Source organism: Rhinatrema bivittatum, chromosome 4 (assembly GCF_901001135.1).
Source record: "Rhinatrema bivittatum chromosome 4, aRhiBiv1.1, whole genome shotgun sequence".
Taxonomy (NCBI): Eukaryota; Metazoa; Chordata; class Amphibia; order Gymnophiona; family Rhinatrematidae; genus Rhinatrema; species Rhinatrema bivittatum.
Window position 1 is genome coordinate 238,338,559 of NC_042618.1, and position 23,721 is coordinate 238,362,279.

General features: G+C 47.6%; 1 protein-coding gene across 1 annotated transcript in view; it reads right to left on the bottom strand.

The window, feature by feature from the left end:
- IQSEC3 (IQ motif and Sec7 domain 3) overlaps positions 1–23,721 on the bottom strand; it is a 540,197-nt gene that overhangs the window by 60,638 nt on the left and 455,838 nt on the right. Inside the window, exons 11-13 of the mRNA XM_029597483.1 lie at positions 14,004–14,143; positions 10,542–10,667; positions 4,651–4,750 (exon numbers count right to left, since the gene is read on the bottom strand). Coding sequence (XP_029453343.1) covers positions 4,651–4,750; positions 10,542–10,667; positions 14,004–14,143 — 366 coding nt within the window. The remainder of the gene's footprint in view (positions 1–4,650; positions 4,751–10,541; positions 10,668–14,003; positions 14,144–23,721) is intronic.

The window sequence follows — 23,721 nt, forward strand, 5'->3', positions numbered from 1 at the left end:
CTGGTTGTCACGACCGCAGTGAATAGAATAGCCTAGTGGTTAGAACAGTGGACTATGAACCAGGAGACCAAAGTTCAAGTCCCGCTGTCGCTCCTTGTGACCTTGGGCAAGTCACTTTACCCAACATTGCCTCAGGTACAAAAACTTAGATTATAAGCCCTCTGGGGATAGAGAAATACCTACGGTACCTGAATGTAAACTGGTGTGATATCTCAATTGAGATGAATGTCGGTATATAAAAATAATAAATAAATATGTATATCATAGTAAATGACAGTTTTATCTCAGAAGACTGTACTTGGAATGTTTCTTTATTCATGTTCTATGTTGTTTAATATTCTGTTTATCTTGAAAAAATATCTGTTTGGTACAAAAGTTTAATTTTTCAGTTGATAGAAAAAAATTGGCAAACGGTATCGTAAATGGAGGGCTAAAAAGATCAAAGAATAGGCAAAACAATAAGATTCCTTGCTGAAGTATTTTCATCCATAGCATAAAGGTGAAGGTAGATCAAGGGATCTGTCTGAGACTGAAGCAGTGATGACAGTTTTGCCTACAGTTTCACAATATGAAGAGGAGTTTGAGGAACATATGAATGTAGAAGATGAACCAGTTAAGGTCCAATAGGATCAAGATTCGAGAGAATGTAAAGATAGAATGTGCCTTCAGTTTGAACTATGGTCGCCCTGCTACTTGGATCGATTTGCCACCCACCTATGATTGTATTGATAAATCTTGGTAGAATATGAACCAGAATAAGTTCTGCAGTTTGATTTCCCTAAAGATGATGTAGCGAGCCAAAAGGTTCTCTACGAGCAGAAGATGGTTCCTCCTAAAACAAGGGGGGGGGGGGGGGGGAGACAGAATTATCATTTTGACAGGGGTATCTCCCCCATGTGGGAGCCTTATATGTTGGGTTCCAGGCATATAAAACCTCTTGCCACCATGTTAAGGCCTGGAAATCTTACTTGACCTTTCTAGAGGCTGCATATTCATCAATGCTATTCGCTATTTTTCTTTTCTTTTGGCTAAGAAAGCACTCTGGGGTCTCTGGGGTTGAGACCTAGGGCAAAGTATGGAGACAGAGTCCCTTTACTCCTTTTAGTACCCTATTGTTGGAGACCTTTTCTGTTGTCTGAGGGCAAAGATTTTCACCCTATCCACCTCAGTTTCTTGATTTTTTTAATTGGGTATGGTGTATCCCTTTTGATTTTTCCTGGGTACCCCAGGATCCAGGCTCGCAGATATTTTCCATTCTTTGTCCTACATCAAGAGGAAGGGTGCTTTTCACTGACAGAGGACCATAGGATCGCCAGCATCCTCCAGGAGGGATGTTATAGAAGTCATCCATGGGGAGAAGGAGTATAATGCATTCTGAGGTTCAGCAGTATAGATGAAAGGAGAGAAGAACTACAGGCGAGTTCGGAAAATTTGGATTTTTCCATGGAACACACCAAATTGACTAAAGAGATATTTCCATCAATTGGGAGGGAGTTATCCTTACCACCTAATTGGACAGGGGAATAACCAAATTGGCAATTGGTATTTAGTTCAACGAGGGTCACAAATTTATTGAAGGAAAACATAAGAGAACTTGTACATCATGTTTTGGGAATAACTAAAGCTGTAAAGAACGTTTCCATCAATTACATAATTCAACAATAAAGGTTATGTTGGAACCTATAACAGATTCCAGCGTGATTACTGCTAATGTTTACAAGGAAGAGATCATCAGTGCTGTATACAATGAACTGTAATATGGGATTTGACTAAAATCAATGCACAGGGCCTAGAAGAAAAATCTTCTTCCCACCCAGGAAATCTCAGATACTCAGATAGCAGGAAATACCATTCATACCATATATAATAAAATCTAATAAAGTAATACTTGTCCACAATAAATCACATAACTTAAGAGAACACAATCCATTTGTTAGTACATATCTCTCAATGCTATAGACTGTTGTAAGCAGTGTCTAACATCTTACAGCAACTAGTGAGGAATATTTTTTCCATATTACAGTATTATAAAAAGTTTGTGGACAAATAGTGACTTACGTGGAGGTCTAACACCTTACAACAGTGATTGAAGCAATTTTGAAAAACGTACCTCTCATTGAGAGCACAGGAACATTAGCGGATAAAATAGAATTGACTGCTTGCCACACAAACTGCTTGCAACAGTGCTATAGCATTGAGAGATATGTACTAACAAATGGATTGTGTTCTCTTAAGTTATGTGATTTATTGTGGACAAGTATTACTTTATTAGATTTTATTATATATGGTATGAATGGTGGCGTGAATGGCAATGTCATTTTTTGATTTTATGCGATTTGTATAAAAACGGTTTTGATGTTTAGAATGGATTTAAATAAAGTTTTGTAATGTGGATAACAATCTCGTCGTACTAATATAAAGTAATCTTTAAGGAATTGATTAGCAGTATTTGTTAAGGCTAGACTGCGGTAAGGCAAGAAGTGGACCCTTGGGCCGGCCTGCAGGTCGATCACAGAGCAGACTGGGAGGCGGAGTCAGGTCTGGCAAGGTTTCACCCAGAGCCGGGAATCCCCCCCGGGAGGAGCCCGTAGGGACCCTGGCCCTAGGGACTAGGGCACAGCCGAGAGAGTACAGAGAGTTCAGAGAGTTCAGAGGGGCCCGCTGGGCACAAGGCAGGTCGTTGAAGGTAGGCAAGTCAGAGAGGTAGGTGGAGTCAGACCCGGTGGCGAACTGGTAGGCTGGGCCACGGGCTGACCAGGACAGGGGCAGACGACAGGCTAGCAGGGAGGTCCGCGGTGGACCTGGGTCAATGCAGACGGCTGGCTAGCAGAGAAGTCCGTGGCAAACCGGGGTCAATGCAGACGGCTGGCTGGCAGAGAAGTCCGTGGCAAACCGGGGTCAAGAAAGGCGGCTGGCTGGCAGAGAAGTCCGTGGCAAACCGGGGTCTAGGCAGGCGGCTGGCTAGCAGAGAAGTCCGTGGCAAACCGGGTCAACAACCAAAGAGACAACAAGAATCAGCAAGCAGGAACAGGAACAGGAAGCAACTAGTCAGCAGGGAACCTCGTTGCAAGGCGTCTAATGGAGGACTGGACGCCGGTTAAATCAGGAGCGGGGCGTGACGTCAGCAGGCGAGGCGGAGCCGGGCTTCCGGGTGCTGTGCGCTTAAGAGAGCCCTCCTCACGCGCGCGCGAGGCCAGGAGGGGGTAGGCCTGTAATGGCGTCTTCCTCGTGGGAACTCCTCAGGCAGGGCCCTTGCCGAGCCAGGAGTTCAGCGGAATCCTGCGGAGACTGGAGAGAAGGTAAGCGGGCCTGACCCCGAACATGAGAGGAGCGGTCGGGACCGCAACAGTATTTACAATATAGGAGGTTGGTCTGTCTCTCTCTCTATATATATATATAGAAAGAGAGAGAGAAAGAGTAACCCATCTTGGGGGGCCCCCAACCAATTGCATGACTAGAAGGGAGCTGAGACTCAAAACTTTCTTCACCCCTGATCTAGAAGCATCCAGCCCTGAAACACTACTGCATTACCTCTGCCATAATCATAGAAGAGCAGCCAGATACATCTGACACTGAAATATGACTGCATTACCTCTGGTACAGGGTATGGCATTTGCAATACAATTTTCCTCAAGCACTCAGACATGATAACACTATAAACCTCCATTTTATGACTTTCATTAGTCTATACATTGACAATATAGTATACCAGCCAGCTCCAGCTCTGTCACATTACATGCCACAGCATTTAGGAAAATGAAAGCAGAACGAGTTTACTGAAGATGGCATCACAGCATTTTAATATTCTATCTATATAACTGCAGACAAGAACTATTTTTCTTCAGCATCTTTCTGGCAGAGGAGATGCAGATTTTTATTTGCTGCTTACTGAAATGCCTGCTTAATGTTAACTTTACTATCTCATCTGCTGTTGGCTATAATTATTGTACTTGGCTACCTTTTGTATTCACAGACAGAAAGAAAGAAAATAAAATGAAGAGAGAGTGATCGGGCAAGAGCAAGGAGCAAAGAAATTCCCTTCTTTGATTGCTTTTTGTATTGCTCTTGTTCACAGAGATCCATGTCTGATTCATGTCCTCAGAAAAATCTATGTTCATTCTTCAGGATCGCATCATTTTCTTTGACAATAGGAGAAGAGAGACCAATCTATATCCCTGTCAGCTGAGAAAAGGACATGCAAGACACCATGGATTCATTGCATAAAGACGTCAGATTGGATTTACAAGGGAGAGGTCAATGTTTTATATCCCTCACATAAGCTAAACGCATGCCCCAAAGCACCAAGCAGTGATGGCAGCTGATGAAAGCCATCTGGTCCTTACTTGATGCCATTTACACGTAAGAGCTTTGTCACCCCATTCCCCTAAAATGTTTCCACTATATAGTCAGAAATGAGGACTCCTTCTGCAGTATATTCAGCGTGAAGATTATAATGCAGGGTTTGAGAACCAGAAATACACACAAATGCTATTCCTGGTTGTTCTCACTAATGTCTTCCAAAGCATCGTGTTCTCCATGCCGTGCTGTGAATAAAATCTTGTTCTGTGCACAACTGAACTCCCAAGTGATAAGTTATCTCCGTTTTCATCCAAGAAATGTCTTATACTTACTTCCTCTTTGTGGACTTACATTCATTTTCGAAAAGGTGGAACTGCATCCCCAACAGGCCTACAGACTTGCAGAACGTGTAGGTTGAGGAACTTTTCTTCTTAGGACAAAGTTTGAGGATCTGTCAAAGATATGGTAGTAATTAAGAGCTTTGAATGAAGAGAATCAAAAGGACAATTAAAACAGACAAAGATGAAATGAAATTTGCTTATAATTTTGATGACAGACTTGGCAGAATTCTCCTTCCAGTTATTCTTTAAAATTATACTGTATGTGCACAGTCCTGCTCAGTGCTTTAGTGGCAGTACTCAGCTGAGCAAATAATCTGGGCTCTGTTCCTTGGGATAGTTGGATCTGGGGAAATTGCTGAAGTAGGGTTCATGAGGGATGTACATTTATTTGAAACAAAATATATGTTCTTATAGCCACTGTTATTATGTTCTTATAGCCACTGTTATTAATTGCATCAATAGCATGGGATCTTCTTAGTGTTTGGGTAATTGCCAGGTTCTTGTGGCCTGGTTTGGACTAGTTGGAAACAGGATGCTGGGCTTGATGGACCCTTGGTCTGACCCAGCATGACAATTTCTTATGTTCTTAAAATAATTTTAATGAAATGTCCCATTTTGGGTTTTTTTTAATATTCCGCTTTTTGCACTTTTTTCCGCACTTCAAAGTGGATTGCATTCAGGTACTGTAGTTATTTCCCTATCCCCAGAGGGCTTACAATCTAAGGGAGTCATTTATCAAAGTGCTATATGGCGTTTTTGCATGCAAAAAGCACCTTTAACACATGCGAAAATGCCATTATCACATGCAAAAACACCATAACGCATGGTGCGATGCAAATTAGGAAAAGGGGAGGAGTTTGGGGCGGGATTTCTGGCCAAGTGGGCTCGCTTTGCAATGCCATATTGCACAGCTTTAATGTGGATTTTAAATACATCTTTTTCATTTGCGTTAAGCTGAGTTATATGGCTTTATCACACTTTGTGATATTTTCGCACATAGCATTTTAAGCTGTTAGGGGAGGGGGAGAGAGAGAGAGAGAAACTAGCTATAAGGCCCTCATACTAAGTAGGTATTTATACCTCTATAGGAGGCCCACCTTGCTACTCGAGGTGAGGTTTAGGTATTAGTGTAGGGGTTAGGTGTTGCGGGGCGTGAAACCTTGGGCCGGCTGAGACTGATGGAGTTGCATTGTTGGGTCCCACAGTGGGCGTCGCAGCCGGGAGGTGGCGCTGAAGAGGTGTTCTGAAGAGGACTTCACCACTGGAAACACGAAGTTCCCCCAGGAGAAGCCTGTAGGGACCCAGGCCTCTTGGACTTAGGTATGATCCTATGCGACCAAGGACCAGAGAAGCAGCTGAAGAGGTAGTCGACGGGAGCAGAAGAGCCCAGGAGGCAAGAAGAGACTTCACCCTTGGAAGCCCACGGTCCCCCCGGGAGGAGCCCTTGAGGACCCGGGCCGCTGGGACTTAGGAGAGGCCTCCGGGCATGAAGAACTGGTTACCTGCAGAAGAGATGAAGACTGAAGCCGAAGTCAATGGACGAAGCTGGTTCGGAGCCAGAAGTCAGAAACGAAAGCCAGGAACGGAAGCTAAAGCCGGAGTCAGAGAACGAAGCAGGGTCAGGAGCCAGAAGTCAGCAGTCAGAAGCCAAAACCAGGAACGGAAGCAGAAGCCGGAGTCGGTGAACAAGCAGGGTCAGGAGCCAGAAGTCAGAAGCCAAAACCAGGAACGGAAGCAGAAGCCGGAGTCAGTGAACAAAGCCGGGTCAGACGTCAGGAGCCGAAGACAAACAGGAATCCAACGCAGCAACTATCAACTCAGGAGAGTGAACCTTGTTGCAAGGCGGGGTCTAGCTGTGGCTGCCGGGTTTAAATAACCCGGTAGCGTCTGACGTCATCGATGGGGCTGTCCTCCATCTCCCGCGCTGGCCCCTTTAAATCTAGTGCCCCGGCGTGTGCGCGTGCCTAGGGAGCGGGGCCAGCGGCAGAAGGTCGGCGGAATTTCCCTCGCAGAGGGAACGCCGCAGGAGGCCATGTTTCAGGCCTGGGTGGCCGGAGCAGGGTCCCCACGGCCCGGCTTGGCCGCGAGGTAAGTGAAGAACCCAGGGCCCGGTCCAGGACCGTAACATTAGGGGCCACTTTGACATGCAGCGTGCGACGTACGAACAGAATAGTGCACTCTTGTGAAGATTTGTTGACCTTCAGAGTGAGGAAACTCACCCAAAAATGAGATTTGTGCAATGTTCTCTCAACCTAGCTTGATGTTACCCAAGTAGAGAGTCCATCAAGTTAGGCTGAGAGAACATTGCACAAATCTCATCTTTGGGTGAGTTTCCTCCCTCCGAAGGTCATCAAATCTTCACAAGAGTGCACTGTTCTGTTCGTACGTCGCACGCTGCATGTCAAAGTGCCCCCTAACCCCTACACTAATACCTATGCGAAGCGCTAAGATAGCACACTTTGCAATAAACAGCCTATTACCATAAAACGCACCCCTTTTCTTATCCAGGCCTAAGTTTGTACCTGAGGCAATGGAGGGTAAAGTGACTTGCCCAAGGTCACAAGGAGCAACAGTAGGACTTGAACGCTGGTCTCCTGGTTTGTAGCCTGCTGCTCTAACCATTAGGCTACTCCTCCACTGTTTCAATTAATTTTTACAATGAAAAGAAAGAAAAAAACAAAATTTTGTTCGTTTTCATTGCTTTCATTTAAAAAAAAAAACCATGCCACCAAAAAACAAACCCATTCCCAGCCCCTCTATCTAATTCTCTTACACTGACAGAGCTTGAATGAGCAACTTTAAAAGCCTTTAGGCCTAGAAGCCTCAAAAGAGCCACAGACTCTATGAAAAGCCAGGGGATATTTACCCTCAGAAGGTCCCATTGGTTCAGCAAAGAGTGTGCCCTAATTGATGATAGTATATCAGGAAAACAACAGAGTCACCTTTGCTGGTACAACAGCATCGGTTCAGTGTGCTGTGGCAGTCAAAAAAGCAAACAGAATGTTGGGAATTATTAGAAAGGGAATGGTGAATAAAATGGAAAACGTCATAATGCCTCTGCATCGCTCCATGGTGAGACCGCACCTTGAATACTGTGTACAGTTCAGGTCACCGCATCTCAAAAAAGATATAGTTGCGATGGCGAAGGTACAGAGAAGGGCGACCAAAATAATAAACGGAATGGAACAGTTCCCCTATGAGGAAAGACTAAAGAGGTTAGGACGTTTCAGCTTGGAGAAGAGATGGCTGAGAGGGGATATGATAGAGGTGTTTAAAATCATGAGAGGTCTAGAACGGGTTAATGTGAATCACTTATTTACTCTTTCGGATAATAGAAAGACTAGGGGGCATTCCATGAAGTTAGCATGTGACACATTTAAAACTAATCGGAGAAAGTTCTTTTTCACTCAGTGCACAATTGGACTCTGGAATTGGTTGCCAGAGGATGTGGTTAGTGCAATTAGTATAGCTGTGTTTAAAAAAGGATTGGATAAGTTCTTGGAGGAGAAGTTCATTACCTGCTATTAATTAAGTTGACTTAGAAAATAGCCACTGCTATTACTAGCAATAGTAGCATGGAATAGACTTAGTTTTTGGGTACTTGCCAGGTTCTTGTGGCCTGGATTGGCCACTGTTGGAAACAGGATGCTGGGCTTGATAGACCCTTGATGGACCCAGTATGGCATGTTCTTATGTGCTTATGTTCTTACAGACTCCTGGTGTATGTCCATTGGAACCTCTGTTTGTCTGGCTTTAGTCGTATTCCAGTGCTTCTGCTCCATGTCTTTGCTCGGGGTTCCTGATTCTGTTTGCTCCAGGATTACAGTTGCATGCCTATTGCCTAGACACATCCCAAACCATCCAGCGTCTTCAGGGATGCCTTTTTCTAATGTGTCATTTGAAAGCCTCCAGACATACACTCCTGAGCCATCCTACCATCTTGATGTTCTTCAAAGGGCAGGAGTGGTCCCCAGTTGTTCTTACCCTACCAGTGTTGCAAAACGTAACCGCGCGTATCTTATAAAATCCAGGGTCGGCGCGCGCAAGGGGGTGCACATTTGTGCAACCTGCGCGCGCTGAGCCCAGCGCGCGCTGCCTGTTCCCTCTGAGGCTGCTCCGATTTCGGAGCGGCCTCGGAGGGAACTTTCCTTCGCGGCCTCGGAGGGAACTTTCCTTCGCCCTCTCCCCACCTTCCCCTCCCTTCCCCTACCTAACCCATCCCCCCGGCCCTATCTAAACCCCCCCCTTACCTTGGCAGATTTACGCCTGCTGAAAGCAGATGTAAATCTGCGCGCGCCAGCGGGCTGCTGACGCGCCATCACCCGACCCGGGGGCTGGTCCGGAGGCCTCGACCACACCCCCGGGCCAGAGCCACGCCCCCGGGCCCACCCCCGAAACAGCACGTCACGCCCCCGAAACGCCACGTCATTTACGGAACGCCCCCAACACACCCCCGACATGCCCCTTTTACGAAGCCCCGGGACTTACGCGCATCCTGGGGCTCTGCGCGCGCCGAGTGCTTGGGGGGGGGGGGAGTTTCAGCCATTGCACTCAGGGTATATACAGAATGGATTCCTGAAGTAGTTGTGGTTTGTCATCCTTGGCTGAGGACAGTCACTGCAATGCTGAACTGGGAATTGTAAAATACAGGTGGGGGAGCCCCAGGTAGTTGCGAATTGAGGCTCATAGCACTGAGGCCCAATAGAGGTTGGTTCTGAATGAGCTGGAAGGCCCATAGTGAAGGAAGAAACTGCTCAGGTAAAAGAGAAATTGTTACGTTCCTGGGCCGTGCCCCGGGACCTCCACTCACCACGCGGCCTGGTCCGGCCGCGGGAACTCCTCTTCGGCCACCCAGGCCCAAAACGCGGCCTACCGCGGCGTTCTCCCTTCGAAGGAGATGCCGACGACGATCCGCAGCTGGCCCTACCCCCTAGGCGTGCACGCATGCCGGGGCTTCAGATTTAAAGGGGCCAGCGCGGGAAACAAGGTACAGCCTTCCTGGTGACATCAGATGCTACCGAGTTATTTAAACCCGGCAGTCACAGCTATGCCTCGCCTTGCAACGAGGTTCCCTCTCTGCTGAGAGCATGCAGTTGCTGTTCCCTTCGTCTAATTCCTGACTTCGGACTTCTGACTTCTGGCTTCTGACCCGGCTTCGTCCATTGACTCTGATTCCAGCTTCCGCCCCTGGTTTTGGCTTTGGTCTTCTGATTTCTGGCTTCTGACCCAGCTTCGTCCATCCACTCTGATTCCAGCTTCCGCCCCTGGCTTTGGCTTTGGACCTCTGACTTCTGGCTTCTGACCTGGCTTCGTTCTTGGACTCTGACTTCAGCTTCCTCCGCCTCCACAGGTATCCGGTTCTTGTTGGCCCAGAGGATTCTCCTAAGTCCCAGCGGCTCGGGCTCTCACGGGCTCCTCCCGGGGGAGCCGTGGGCTTCCGAGGGTGAAGACTCTTCTAGCCTCCTGGGCCCTGCCGTCCTCATCTTCCATCTCTTCGGCAGCTTCCTGGATCCTTGGTCGCATAGGGTCCAACCTAAGTCTAAGAGGTCCAGGTCCCTACGGGCTCCTCCTGGGGGGACCTCGGACTTCCAGTGGAGAAGCCTTCTTCGGAGTCTCTCCTCAGTGCCGTCTCCCGGCTGCGACGCTTACTGTGGGTCCCCACAATGCAACACCTGCAGTCTCAGCCGGCCCAAAGGTCCACGATCCTATCAGAAATTTACAACCATGGGAAAATCTAAAAGGAAAACTGAAGTGCAATTTACAAAGCATGGTGAGGAAACAAAGGCAATATTACCCTAAAAGGTAACAATTAGATGTGAGTAGTATTTAGTGATCCCTATTGGAGGTCAAAGATTTTTCTTGTTACTCTGGACTATCAGTGTTAAAACACACTGTACTCACCACTAGCAGATCATTAAAGAGGAATACCTCCCGCTGGTGTGCAGCTTGCTTCTGTAGTTTGTTCACATCTGTCACTTCATAAAGTCGACTACAGCAAACCAGGCGACGATGCGGTACTGAGAGGATCTACAAGAAGCCAGCCAGGAATCAGTGAAGAATGCTTTCATTGAATTCCTTCTCTACTGGGTTTACACACTCAAAGCCTAGCACCATTTTACATAAACTTGGACCAGATCTTCCATTGTATTCATAACTACTTAATTTAAATCTTTAATGTATCTTTATTACAGCAACAAGAAAGATCTACAATTCCCTGAACTCTAAATTAGAAATTACTTATAGGGTCTCCTTTGCTCCTTGAGCCCTAAGGATGATTATGGACTTTTATCCCTATGTATTTGCAAAAGAAGCATGGTTCCTATGTCTTAACTAAAGATGTAATTGCAGGCTCTGTCTTAATCCTTGTGTACAAGGTTATTAGGTGCCCTAGGTGAACCTTACAGCCTAGTGCACATCTGTCTCCTCCCTCCCCTTGGCTCTCCCAACACACAATTACAAATTATGGATTTAAATTAACAGAGTTTACATGAAAAAGGGCATTCAAAGTACAGTTTTCTCAGGTAAAAATATCACAACAAAATGTATATTATATTTGCATGAACTGTAGTGGTGCCAACCAGAAAACCTTGTACAAATTCAAAAGAAACACTTGGAATCCATATGGCATTAGGACTATTGAAATGTGAACTTGGTTCGTAGAAAGCCATAAGTAAACTGAATTTTAATTACAATATAGTAAGCCTCCCATACTAAAGCTGCACAAACTGTCTGCACTCAAACACTAACAACCCCATCTATGAAAAGGCAACACTGCAAATACTATGCCAGGCCTTAAAATACCAATACACCTTCTATTAAGAAAACAGAACAAACCAAGTTGCTTTAGATCCCTACAGAGAAACTACATGCTAACAGAATACCTCACCTTGATCAGGCATGTAGAACATAGACAGATCTTCACTAAATACAGACTAAAGAGACCATAACGTATAAACAAAAACATGCAGATAAAAACTTAACTGGAAACCACAAACAGCCAGACTCTATATGCAGTGCAACAGTGGAAAAACAGAAACATTTCTATTCTTCGTAAAACATCTATTCAGATGAAGTAAGTTCTGAAATAAAGAAAACAAAGGTAGGGAAAGGGGTTTTAAGGGTCGGGGAAGAGAGGAGAAAAGGGAGGCAGAGTAGGAAGGGGTATAGGGAACTGGGAACCGGCCGATCGCGTCGCCATGCATATTTCTCAAAAATCCACCCCCCCCCCCCGGTTGCATGTGGGAGATGCTACAGACCCGCATGTGCGTGCACGGACATTAAAATCCAGTGTGCATGTGCGCATCGGAATCATATTTTATAACATATGCGAGGCAATGTGCGCATGTTATAAAATTGGTGTTTCCATGTATGAGCACTGGGAACTACGTGCACATGGACGCGCGTGTTTCCGAAAATCGATCCCATACTCTCTTTCTCTCTCACATACATGTTTGCTCATTAGGGGTGTGCATTCGTTTTCGAAGTATTGGCAATCCGCAACGTATATGTCCCTATTCGTTGTATTCGTGGGGTCACAAAATGTATGGCGAACCCCCACGAATACAACATATCTAATGAATAAACCCCCCACCCTCCTGACCCCCCAAAGACTTACCAAAAGTCCCTGGTGGCCTAGCAGAGGTCCTGGAGCGATCTCCTGCACTTGGGTTGTCAGCTGCCGGTATTCAAAATGGCGCCGATAGCCTTTGCCCTCACTATGTCACAGGGGCTACTGGTGCCATTGGTCGGCCCCGGTCACATGGTAGGAGCACAAGATGGTGACAGCCGTCCATTGCTCCTACCATGTGACAGGGGCCGACCAATGGCACCGGTAGCCCCTGTGACATAGTGAGGGAAAAGGCTATCAGCGCCGACAGCCCAAGTGCAGGAGATCGCATCAGGACTCTCGCTGGACCACCAGGGACTTTTGGTAAGACTTGGGGGGGTCAGGAGGGTTGGGGGGTTGTAGTTAATTAAATTTAAAGGGTTGGGATGGGGAGTTTTTTGGGAAACGAATACATACGTAACTAATGAATGGATTGGGGACCCCCGAGAACAGATGCAATGGATTTGGCTCCCCACGAATATGAATACCGAATGGGACAAATCCATCCCTGCTGTACATCCCTATTGCTCATTCACTTTTCTCTCTCTCCGGAAGACATGAGCTTCAGCAACCTCCCCCTGGCCGACTCCGCTTTCCACAGACTGGGCAGGCCCATGCTACTCTGCCTCCTGCTCTTCTTTCTTTGGTGGTGGGACCCAACTAGTCTAGCTCCTGCTTGCTATTTCTTGCCCCATGGCTCAATGGAACACTACCTTGTACTCTTTTGGCCCCATGAACTGAAACTACTCTACCTCTTGCTCCTTTTTTTTCAGGTCATGGGACCGATGGTGTTCTGCCTCCTGCTCTTCTGGCCCTGTGGCCTGATGCTGCATTGCCTCTTGCTTCATTTTTTTTCAAATCTTGGGGCCAACGATGCCTTGTCTCCTGCTCTTCTCCAGATTCTGCAGCCCAATGCTACACCATCTCTTGCTTCTTTTCGGGCCTCTGGGGCCCAAGTTGTTTCACCACCTGAGTTCTGCCTGTTCCTTCTGGCAGTGATTACTCCTTCTTCTTCCAGCCCACTTAGACAACATGAAGGCACAATCTTGGTGGTCCTTCCACTGGCCCACCGCCCCAAAATAGTGGTGCTCAAAGTGGTCGCCTAGTCCTCCTAGTGCTTCCACTGGCCATGGTTCAAATGAGATTTACCATAATTTCATACCCTCTGGCTAGATAATCTAACTGCCTTCAGTATATTCATTTATTCATACTTGCTCAGTTTCCCAATCTAGTACATCCTACCCTTCTCCTCCTTTTTGGTACATGATTTCCCGTAGTTATAAAATAGGGAAGGGTGGGCTAAGTACACAAATGCCGGATAGAAATAGAAACAGAGCAAGTAACAGAGGAAGAAGCAAGGTTGTCCCAAAAGAAGACCCAGACCCCAGATTGATCGAGACAAAATGCTCTGAAAAGAAAGATATTTAAAATATTGAGAGAAACCAAAACAATCTTGGGAAGCACTTTAAAGAAGGCTTTTTCATCGATTTTGCATATGTCTCCATTACATATATGGTACTGCTGCTTTAGCTAACAAGGTGGTTTTGGCTTTCCTCTCTGCTCATTATGAGGAAATTTACCTTAGATAGAGTCATGTTACAAAGGTCTACTAAAACTTGAGTGAAGACAAGATCTGATTTAAAAAAACATTAAATTAAACAAGTGAAAAAGAGATATGAAGCTGTCAGAAAAGAAGATTCAGAAAAGAAAATTAGGTTAGAAAAAAGAGCAAAATAAAATACAGTTATAGCACTCACAGTTTTCATTCCTGTTATGGATTTTTCCACTTTGGTGACATAGGTAACATGATCTTCATTGGACTTCAGCTCTTTCTGTTGGATCCTCTCATAAATACCAACCACCATTTCTCTAGGAATGTCAGCACCATCATCCACACCTGCCAGCAGAAATTGTACAGAATGAGCTAGACAACAAAGAAGGAAGCTGAAGAGAAGGAGTTTACAGTACAGTCAGATTTCTTTTCTAGGATTTCTGAGGGGAGACAAGGATGGCAAAGGTATATTCATTTAATTTAATTTCCAGATTTACATTTTGCATTTTTTCAAGAAGACAAGAAAAAAGAGGATACTACCAGCTCCAGCATAACACTGAGAGGAGAGGATCACCTTGCTGGTGGCTGAAAGGAATCAGTACGTTTTTGCTTGGGACATTTTCTGTTTTAAAAATATTGGGGCGAAGTTAACTATTTATTTATTTTATTTATTTAAGGTTTTTATATACCGGCAATCATGAAAACATATCTTGCTGGTTTACATGGAATGGGAGTGCATTAAATACATCAATTCGAACTGTGGTGACCGAAGAAACAGTTACAAATAACAAGGGTAGCAGAACTTGGAGAAGAAGGAAGAGATAGGAAAGAATAAACGGAGACATATTTGCGAATATTATTTTGTGTGTTTGTGTGTTTGTGCTTTTAATAGTCAGTAAGGCAGTGAATAAACAAACGTGAGACTGTATTTTTAAATAGTCAGTAAGGCAGCTAGTAAGCAGTAATTAGTATGTTTATTTTTAATACTCTGTAAGGCAGCTAGTAAGCAGAAGTTAGAGTGTTTGTATATTAAAAACAAACAAGCAAACAAACAAAAAACAAAACAAAAAAGTAGCCAGAAGCTAGAAATAAGCTAGGAGCAGGGTATACCTAAGTAAAAAGGTTGAAAAGTTCAGTTCAGTTACTCACCTTGGAAAGGTGTTGAGGTAGTGTGATTTGGTTTGATTAGGTACCAACATGTGTTAATCAAGAGAGCAGTGAGTCACTCTGGCTGACTAACTGAAGTTAGACTGTTTCTATTTAAAACTAATCAGAGAAAGTTCTTTTTCACTCAGCGCAGAATTAAACTCTGGAATTTGTTGTCAGAGGATATAGTTAGTGCAGTTAGTATAGCTGTTTAAAAAAAAGGATTGGATAAGTTCTTGGAGGAGAAGTCCATTACCTGCTATTAATTAAGTTGACTTAGAAAATAGCCACTGCTATTACTAGCAACAGTAACATAGAATAGACTTAGTTTTTGGGTATTTGCCAGGTTCTTGTGACCTGGATTGGCCACTGTTGGAAACAGGATGCTGGGCTTGATGGACCCTTGGTCTGACCCAGTATGGCATGTTCTTATGTTTTTATGTTCTTACTGTTACACGTGCCGCCCGTGGCAGCCCCGCTGCGCGACCCTCTCACCTCTTCAGACGGACTCCAGCTCCTGGCTCCTCTTCGCTAGTGGCGGTGGGCCGCCAGCTCTGACTTTGGGTTCCCTCCGGTGCCTCCAGCCCTGCCACACCACCCAATGCTGCTAGCTGAGATGTCCCTGTTCGTCGGGCCTCTCTGTGTGGCCCTCAGAGAGAAGCCGCCCTCAGCGCTGCGCATCATTGATTCTTTTAAAGGACTCGCGGTGGGAACCTGGCTGTGGACCTGGATGCTGATGTAAGACTCTTCAGCGTATAAAATCACAGGCCTTGCTTCATAGTGTTGCCTTTGCAATAGGTCTCCACGTACTCCAAGTTATTGTTGCTGATCTTAGATGCGGCTCATTGGGTGTTCCTGTTTTCCTGTGGTTCCCGGTTCCTGTTCTCTTAGTTCCTGTTTTGTCTATGTGTTGGACTGACTCATTGGATTTGACCTCCGCTATGCCTGACTACTCTTCAGCTTCTCTCCAGCCCCAAACCTCCGCTATGCCTGCCTACTCTTCAGCTTCTCTCCAGCCCTGGACTTCCACTATGCCTGACTACTCTTCAGCTTCTCTCCAGCCCCGGACCTCAGCTATGCTTGACCACGCCTGCCTTCTCCATCCCCTGACCACTGCCTTGATTGACTACGCCAGCCTTCTCAGTGCTCTGACCACTGCCTTGATTGACTACGCCGGCCTTCTCTGTGCCCTGACCCTTGCTTTGAACCACTACGCTACAGACTATCCAGTGTCCAGTGTTCTACGTTGCTTGCCACAACTACTCATTGCCGGCTCTAACTCTAGTGATGCCTCTCCTCACCTATCCTCTGGATGTGGACTTTCAAGGCTTCGGCCTTCCTTTGCTCAAGTGCCTTCAGTTCCTCATTGTTTCTTTGGCACCTGAGTTCCGGTACCAAATCCAGTCCAGGATAGGACTGCACCATCTACCGACTGCTGTCTCTGGGCTGAATCATCCTTCTTCTCTAGCTAACCTCGAGGCCCACCTAAGTCCTGCCAGCCCCGGCACCCAAAGGCTCAACCCGAGGGGAATGAGGGCTGGTATAGGTGAAGCTCCAGCGGCCTCTAGCTTCAGCCCACTCCACCTGCTGATGGTGGGGACCCGTAGGTCCTCGCCTACGGGTTGCGACAACCCCACCTCAGCCCAAGGGTCCACCTCCGACGTAACATATACATGGCAAAGAATATACATAAAAATTATAAATTATATCTAACAAAAATATTCCTGTCTAAAAATATACCAGACATCAAAGAAAAGACATAGCATAACACGGCAATTAACTCCTCTAATTGACCATCTCTCAGAAATTCCCATCTACACCTTCCCTCCTAACATTACCCTTAAGCAGAGATCCCAGAGCCTCGACAAAACTAATCAGTCTACTAACTGCCATTCAATATCTAGCCAAACAGCCAGCTTTTTAGGCATTTTGAAACATCTCCTAGTTTTTGACGGCCTTAACTTTGGGAAGTAATTGATTCCACAGCAGAGATTCAAGTACATGAACCCACTCTCAAGTCAAGAGATAAATGGACACCCTTTGTTTATCACCCTGTAGCAATACACACCATTATGTTCAACTGGTAAGCTAAGCATCTCTTAAGAAACCATTTTTTAAAATACAGCTTTCATCATGAGTGCATGACATATATCAAAACTAACATCTAAAAAAATTATAATTTCCATCTTGTAACAAAACCAATTGTTTCCAATGATACTGCTCTGCTCAAACAAACACAAAAAATAATATCAGAACTAGCAAAATTATTCTTTAATAATTAATTTTTGTTCACATACCCTCTCCCACATGTGCTTCCTTTTAAACAGGAAGTGCATAGGTGTGAGGAAGGAGCAGCTGCAGGAAGTAGGAGCACACACTCAGGGTGTACCTGAGCTGTTACCATTGATTTCACTGTAGCTGGGTGGGAAGGTGGGCCTCGAGGGGAAGAAGGAGAAGGAAGAGCAAGCTTCTCTGCAGCAAGTAGTAGGATTGGGTCTACCAGTTGCAAACTTACAGTTTTTTTTTTAATAGATCTTGATAAAACAGGACAAACTTGATTTATTAAAGAAGAATTTTACAAGATTTGAGAGAGCTGGTTTTTTTGTTAGTGTATAATTTCTGCATGCACAAAAATAAATCTTCTTTTGTCCAACTTCTTGCAAACTTAGCAACATTTAATAATGATTAATCCTACTAGACATTATTTTCATAGCGACCAGTCATAATAGGAACTCCCAGCTTCATAGTCTTCATTTGCCTTTTAGGAAATCATAGATCACAATTTCATTTCAGTTAGTAATCTATAGATTTTTAAATTTCACCCAAAATTGGTGCTAAAATGAGGTGAAACACCAACAGAATGCTCCAGACACTACACTAGTCACCCGATGCTTGTGCTGCTCTGGCACGTCCTCCAACTTCTTCGCTGCAGATGTCGCCTCCTCATCTCCGCCAGCAGCCCTTAGGTGCATGTTCACAGAGCCCTCACTTCAAGGTCCCACAGTGAGAAACCTACTGGGCACCCAGAGATGACATCAGCGCTGGCTAGATATATAACACTCGCATTCACTCCCATCCAGCATCTTAGCAACAGGTCTCTAGCAGTACATGTTGCCAGCGTTCCTGTTTCTTTGCCTTCTGCCACTCTGCCTGCCCTGCCTTGTTGTGTCCAGCCAGCCCTGTCATTCCTCTCCAGCCCTCTGTATCTCATCCAGTCTCCTTGCCTTGTCATCCCCTTTTTCTTATGCTCCTGCCTCCCCTTGGACTGACTTTCTGGAGCTGACCTCTGCCTGGACCTTGACTACGCTTCCTGCTTGCTGCCTGCCACTGACCCTAGCCTGGACACCAACTATTCTTGACTGCTGCCTGCCCCTGACCATCACCTGGACTCTGACCACTCATATCTGTTGCCTAACCAGACACAGCCTGATTCTGGATTCTCCTTTTTGCTGTACCCTAAGGGACCCTTCCCTAAATCCTGCCGGTCCCTTGAATCCAAAGGTCAACAAATGGGGGAAAAGGCTGGTATAGGCGAGGCTCTCATCCAGTCCCATCCCAGATTTCATCTGCCGGCTGTCGGTGTGGACCTAGGGGGCCAACCCTCTAGGTGGTGCCAATTGCACTGCAACACAGGGGTCCACCTTCCCTAACAAATTTCCTTTTGGAACTGTCAGGATGGATGTCATGCAGCCTTCTCCTTCTCCAGTGCCAGCACCGCCTCCATAACCCACTCTGCAGTTGCCACCTTCTCTCTGCTATAATGGGAATCTGAGGGAGTACAGAGGGTTCATGAATCAGTGCAGCATGCACTTCAAACTCCAATCTGCTCTATTCCCCACAGAAAAAGCAAAGATTACATAATTGTTGTTTGGTGGGACAACACTTGCCTGGGCCTCTCCACTCTGGGAGGGAAAAGATTCAATCCTCCAAGACCCTGTGACAAATCCTCACTGTCTTTGATGAGCCCAGTCGTACCTCTTCCATGGTGGAGAGCTCTTCCATATCCAGCAAGGCACATGCACCATTGGGGAGTACTCCATTCAATTCTGTACCCTTGCCTCAGAGCTACACTGGGGAGAGGATATCATGACTGCCATCTTCTGGTAAGGCTTATCCATAAGAATCAAAGATGAGCTGGCCAGCCACAATGTTCGGACCACACTGAATGCCTTAATCTCCCTGGCCACTCATGTGGACAGGTGATTCCAGGAGTGCTCCCAGGAATCTAGGGTTCTCTGGTGCTCCATTCCGCTGGAGCCTCATTTCCAGCATCCAAAATGTCTTAAATTACCTGGGGTCCAGTGGGGGGGTCCCGTTGTGATCTTCCACTCTCGGGCGTCGGGCGCGTTGATAGAAAATGGTGCCAGCGCCATTTTGGTTCCTGTTCCCTGACGTCACGATCGTAGGAGATCGCTCCCGGACCCCCGCTGGACCCCCAGGGACTTTTGGCCAGCTTGGGGGCGCCTCCTGACCCCCACAAGACTTGCCAAAAGTCCAGCGGTGGTCCAGGAATGACCTCCTGCACTCGAATCGTGTTGCCATACGGCCGGCGCCATTTTGCTGTTCGGCAATATGGCCGGCGCCATTTTAAGCAAAATGGCGCCGGCCATATTGCCGTACAGCAAAATGGCGCCGGCCGTACGGCAACACGATTCGAGTGCAGGAGATCGCTCCCGACCCCCGCTGGACCCCCAAGGACTTTTGGCCAGCTTGGGGGGGCCTCCTGACCCCCACAAGACTTGCCAAAAGTCCAGCAGGGGTCCGGGAACGACCTCCTGCACTCGAATTGTGTTGCCGTACGGCTGGCGCCAAATGGCGCCGGCCATATTGCCGTACAGCAAAATGGCGCCGGCCATACGGTAACACGATTCGAGTGCAGGAGGTCGTTCCCGGACCCCCGCTGGACTTTTGGCAAGTCTTGTGGGGGTCAGGAGGCCCCCCCAAGCTGGCCAAAAGTCCCTGGGGGTCCAGCGGGGGTCCGGGAGCGATCTCCTATGCTCGTGACGTCGGGGAACAGGAACCAAAATGGCACCGGCGCTACCTTTGCCCTGTCATATGACAGGGCAAAGGTAGCGCCGGCGCCATTTTCTATCAACGCGCCCGACGCCCGAGAGTGGAAGATCACAACGGGACCCCCCCCACTGGACCCCAGGTAATTTAAGACATTTTGGGGGGGGGTTCGGGAGGGTGGGGGATTTATTTTAAAGGGTCGGGGTGGGTTTTAGGGATGTTTTAGTGTGCCGGTTTTCCCGCCCTCCCCCGATTTACGATTTACACGATATTTAAAAACACAAAACCGCGACGATCCGATTCCCTCCCCCCCCACAGCCGAAATCGATCGTTAAGATGATCGATCACACGATACATACCATATCTCTAATACCCAGGGCAGTTATCACATCATTGTGGGCCTGCCTTGGCTGCAGCAGCATCAACCATATATCGACTAAAACTCCTTGGAGTTGGCACGTTGGGGACCCATTTGTACCACCACCTGCCTAATAACGGTTCAGCCTCTACATGTCTTGACTGTGACCATGACTACGCCGAGCCTGCCATCCCATCCCTGTATGCCATTTACGCAGATGTGTTAGCACTGAGACCCTGCCCCTGCATCCTTCCTATGATTGTGCCATGGACCTCCTGCCTGGGAAGATGCCTCCATGCAGAAGGGTTTATCCCCTATCAGTTCCAGAGATAGCTGTCATAACCCATTACCTAAAGAAAAACCTAGAAAGAGGATTTATTTGTCCCTCCTCTTCCTCTGCAGGAGCAGGTTTCTTCTTAGTGGGCATCATTAAAAGAAACTGTAATCCTTTGCCACTTATCTCAGAGCTATTTGACCACATGTAAGAGGTGAGAATTTTCACCAAACTGGATCTTTGGGGAGTGTACAACCTCCTTCGCATTTGTGGGGGAGATGAGAACAAAATGGCATTCAATACTAGAGATGGCCACTATGAATACTTAGTTATGCCATTCAATCTATGTTATGCCCTCACTATATTTCAGAACATGATGAATGAAATCTTCAGGGATCTCCTGTACTCCCATGTAGTGGTATATCAAGACAACATCCTTATATTCTCTTGATCTTTGAACCAACACTGGGAGCACATCAATCAGGTACTACAGAGGTTGCGGGAACCTCACCTCTATGCAAAGTTGGAAAATGAATCTTTGAAAAGGAAGAGCTTCCCTTTTTGAGATATATCATCTCCCGGAGTAGCTTTCATATGGACCCCATGAAGTAGGAAGCCATCCTGGGCTGGCCTCAGCTGGTGGGACTCAGGGTGCTATAGCACTTCCTAGGATTCCCAAACTATTATAGAAGTTCATATTCAGGTACTCCTCTCTCACAGTGACCATTACTGCCTTAACTAAGAAGGGTGCAGATTCCCGACACTGTCTGGTTGTTGCGGTCCCGGGCCATGCCCCGGTCCCTCCACCGGGGACGGTCCGGGCCGCTGCGACGTCTTTTTGGCCTGTACGGGCCTGCCTGGCTCCTGCTGCGGTGCTCCCTTCTCGAGGGAGATGCCGCCGATGCTCCGTGGCTTGCCACGCCCCCTAGGCATGCGTACGCGCAGGGGCTCAACATTTAAAGGGGCCAGCTCGGGAAAGTACAGCACCGCCCTGGGGTGACGTCAGATGCTCTCATGGTATTTAAGCCCTGCAACTAGCTCCACTCCTTGCCTTGCAACGAGGTTCACTCTTCCAGAGTTGCTAGATGCTGTTCCTGGTTTCTGACTTCGGCTTCTGACTTCGGCTCGTCCACTGGCTTCTGACTTCGGCTCATCCTCCGGTATCCTGTCCTGCACTGTCCAGGGGGTCTCGCCTAAGTCCAAGTGGCTCGGGTCCTCACGGGCTCATCCCGGGGGGACCGCGGGCTTCCAGTGGTGAAGTTCCGGTTGGCATCCTGGCTCCAGGTTTTCCTTTCTTCAATACTCTGGAACTCCTCTTCAGACACCTGCCCACAGGAGACCTCACGTAAGTCCAAGCGGCCCGGGTCCTCAGGGGCTCCTCCTTGGGGGTCCTCGGGCTTCCAGTGAAGATCCCTCTGGTCTCCTGCCCTGTGCCACCTCCCAGCTTCGACATCCACTGTGAGCCTTCCCATGGTGCGTCATCATCTGTCCCAGCCGGCTCAAGGGTCCACGAATCCAACAGTTTGCAGCAACACTGCCTAGATGTCCTCACTGTGACAGTAGAGAGGCTGGCTAACCGTTTGGATGCCACGTCTTCGGCAGCACCTCCAGAAATGGTTTCCATGCCCATTCCTGGTCCTGCGACCTCTACCCAACTGCCAGTGCCGCCCAGATACTCAGGGGAAGCAAAGCAGTGCCGCGGGTTCCTCAACCAGTGCTAAATACATTTCACTCTACTGCCTTCTCAGTTTCCGACAGACATGGTGAAGATCAGTTACATTGTGTCCTTGCTAGATGGGAAGCCCCTGCCTGGGCCTCCCCGTTATGGGAACATAATGACCCCATCCTCGTCAAAAATGTGTCGGCGTTTCGACACATTTTTGACGAGCCCGCCCGCAAGTCCACAGCAGTTGCCGAGCTACTCCAATTGCGCCAGGGCTCCCGTTTCCTTGCAGAGTATGCGGTCGAGTTCCACACACTAGCCACGGAACTGGACTGGAGGGACGACAGTCTCCACAGCATATTCCTGGAAGGATTGTCCTCATGTCTCAAGGATGAGTTAGCAGTTAGGGACCTCCCGAAGGATCTCGACAGTTTGATCAACTTGGCAGGAAGGGTCGACCGCCAAATCCAACAACGGTCCCGGGAGGGGAGGCCTGGCCGTAGAACCGGTAATTCGGGTTCGATGTTTCCTCGGGTGGTGCCCTCGTCCTCTGCTTCCACCAGCGCCCAAGGAACAGAACCCATGCAGTTGGGGCGTAGCCCAATCTCGCAAGAAGAGAGGAGGCGATGCCGCACCCAGGGCCTGTGCCTATACTGCGGCAACAAGGAAAACTTCCTAGCTCAATGTGGTGAGCAACCGGGAAACGCCAGAACCTAGGGATTATCGGGGAGCTGATCATAGATAATACAAGTTCTGCCTCCCTATGCACCATACCGGATAACATTGTCTACCCCGGAGGTACTTTTGATATGCTGGTCAACTCTGGAGCAGGAGGGAATTTCATCCTCATGGATCTCGTCCAGCAGTTACAGCTTGAGATCCAACCCCGACTTCCTCCATTCCGAGCATCTTCGATCCACGGTACTCCCCTTCTGGGGAGCATTTCTACCTGCACCAAGCCCTTGATTCTACGCACCAGTCTCCTACACGCTGAAGAGATCTCGTTTCTCATACTGGAGAGATCCATTCACCCTATCATCTTGGGCTTGCCCGGGGCTTGAAATAGGGGCAGGGCATGGGTGGGGCGGTCCGGGGGTGGGGCCAGATCCTCAGGCACAGCGGCCATTTGCCGCTGCACCAGGGATTGCGGGCAGGTGTCGGCTGGCGTACGCAACCTACGCCTGCACGGAGGCAGGCACAACTTATAAAATAAAGGTTAGGGAGGGTTTTAGGTAGGGCTGGGGAGCGGGTTAGGTAGGGGAAGGGAGGGGAAGGGAGGGGAAGGGAGGGGAAGGTGGGGGGGGGGAACGAAAGGAAAGTTCACTCCGAGGCTGCTCCACTTTCAATTTCGGAGCAGCCTCGGAGGGAACGGGGAAAGCCAGCAGGGCTCCCCAAGGGTTCAGCGTGCGCAAGGTGCACTATTGTGCACCCCCTTGCATGCACCGACCCCGGATTTTATAACATGCGCGCGG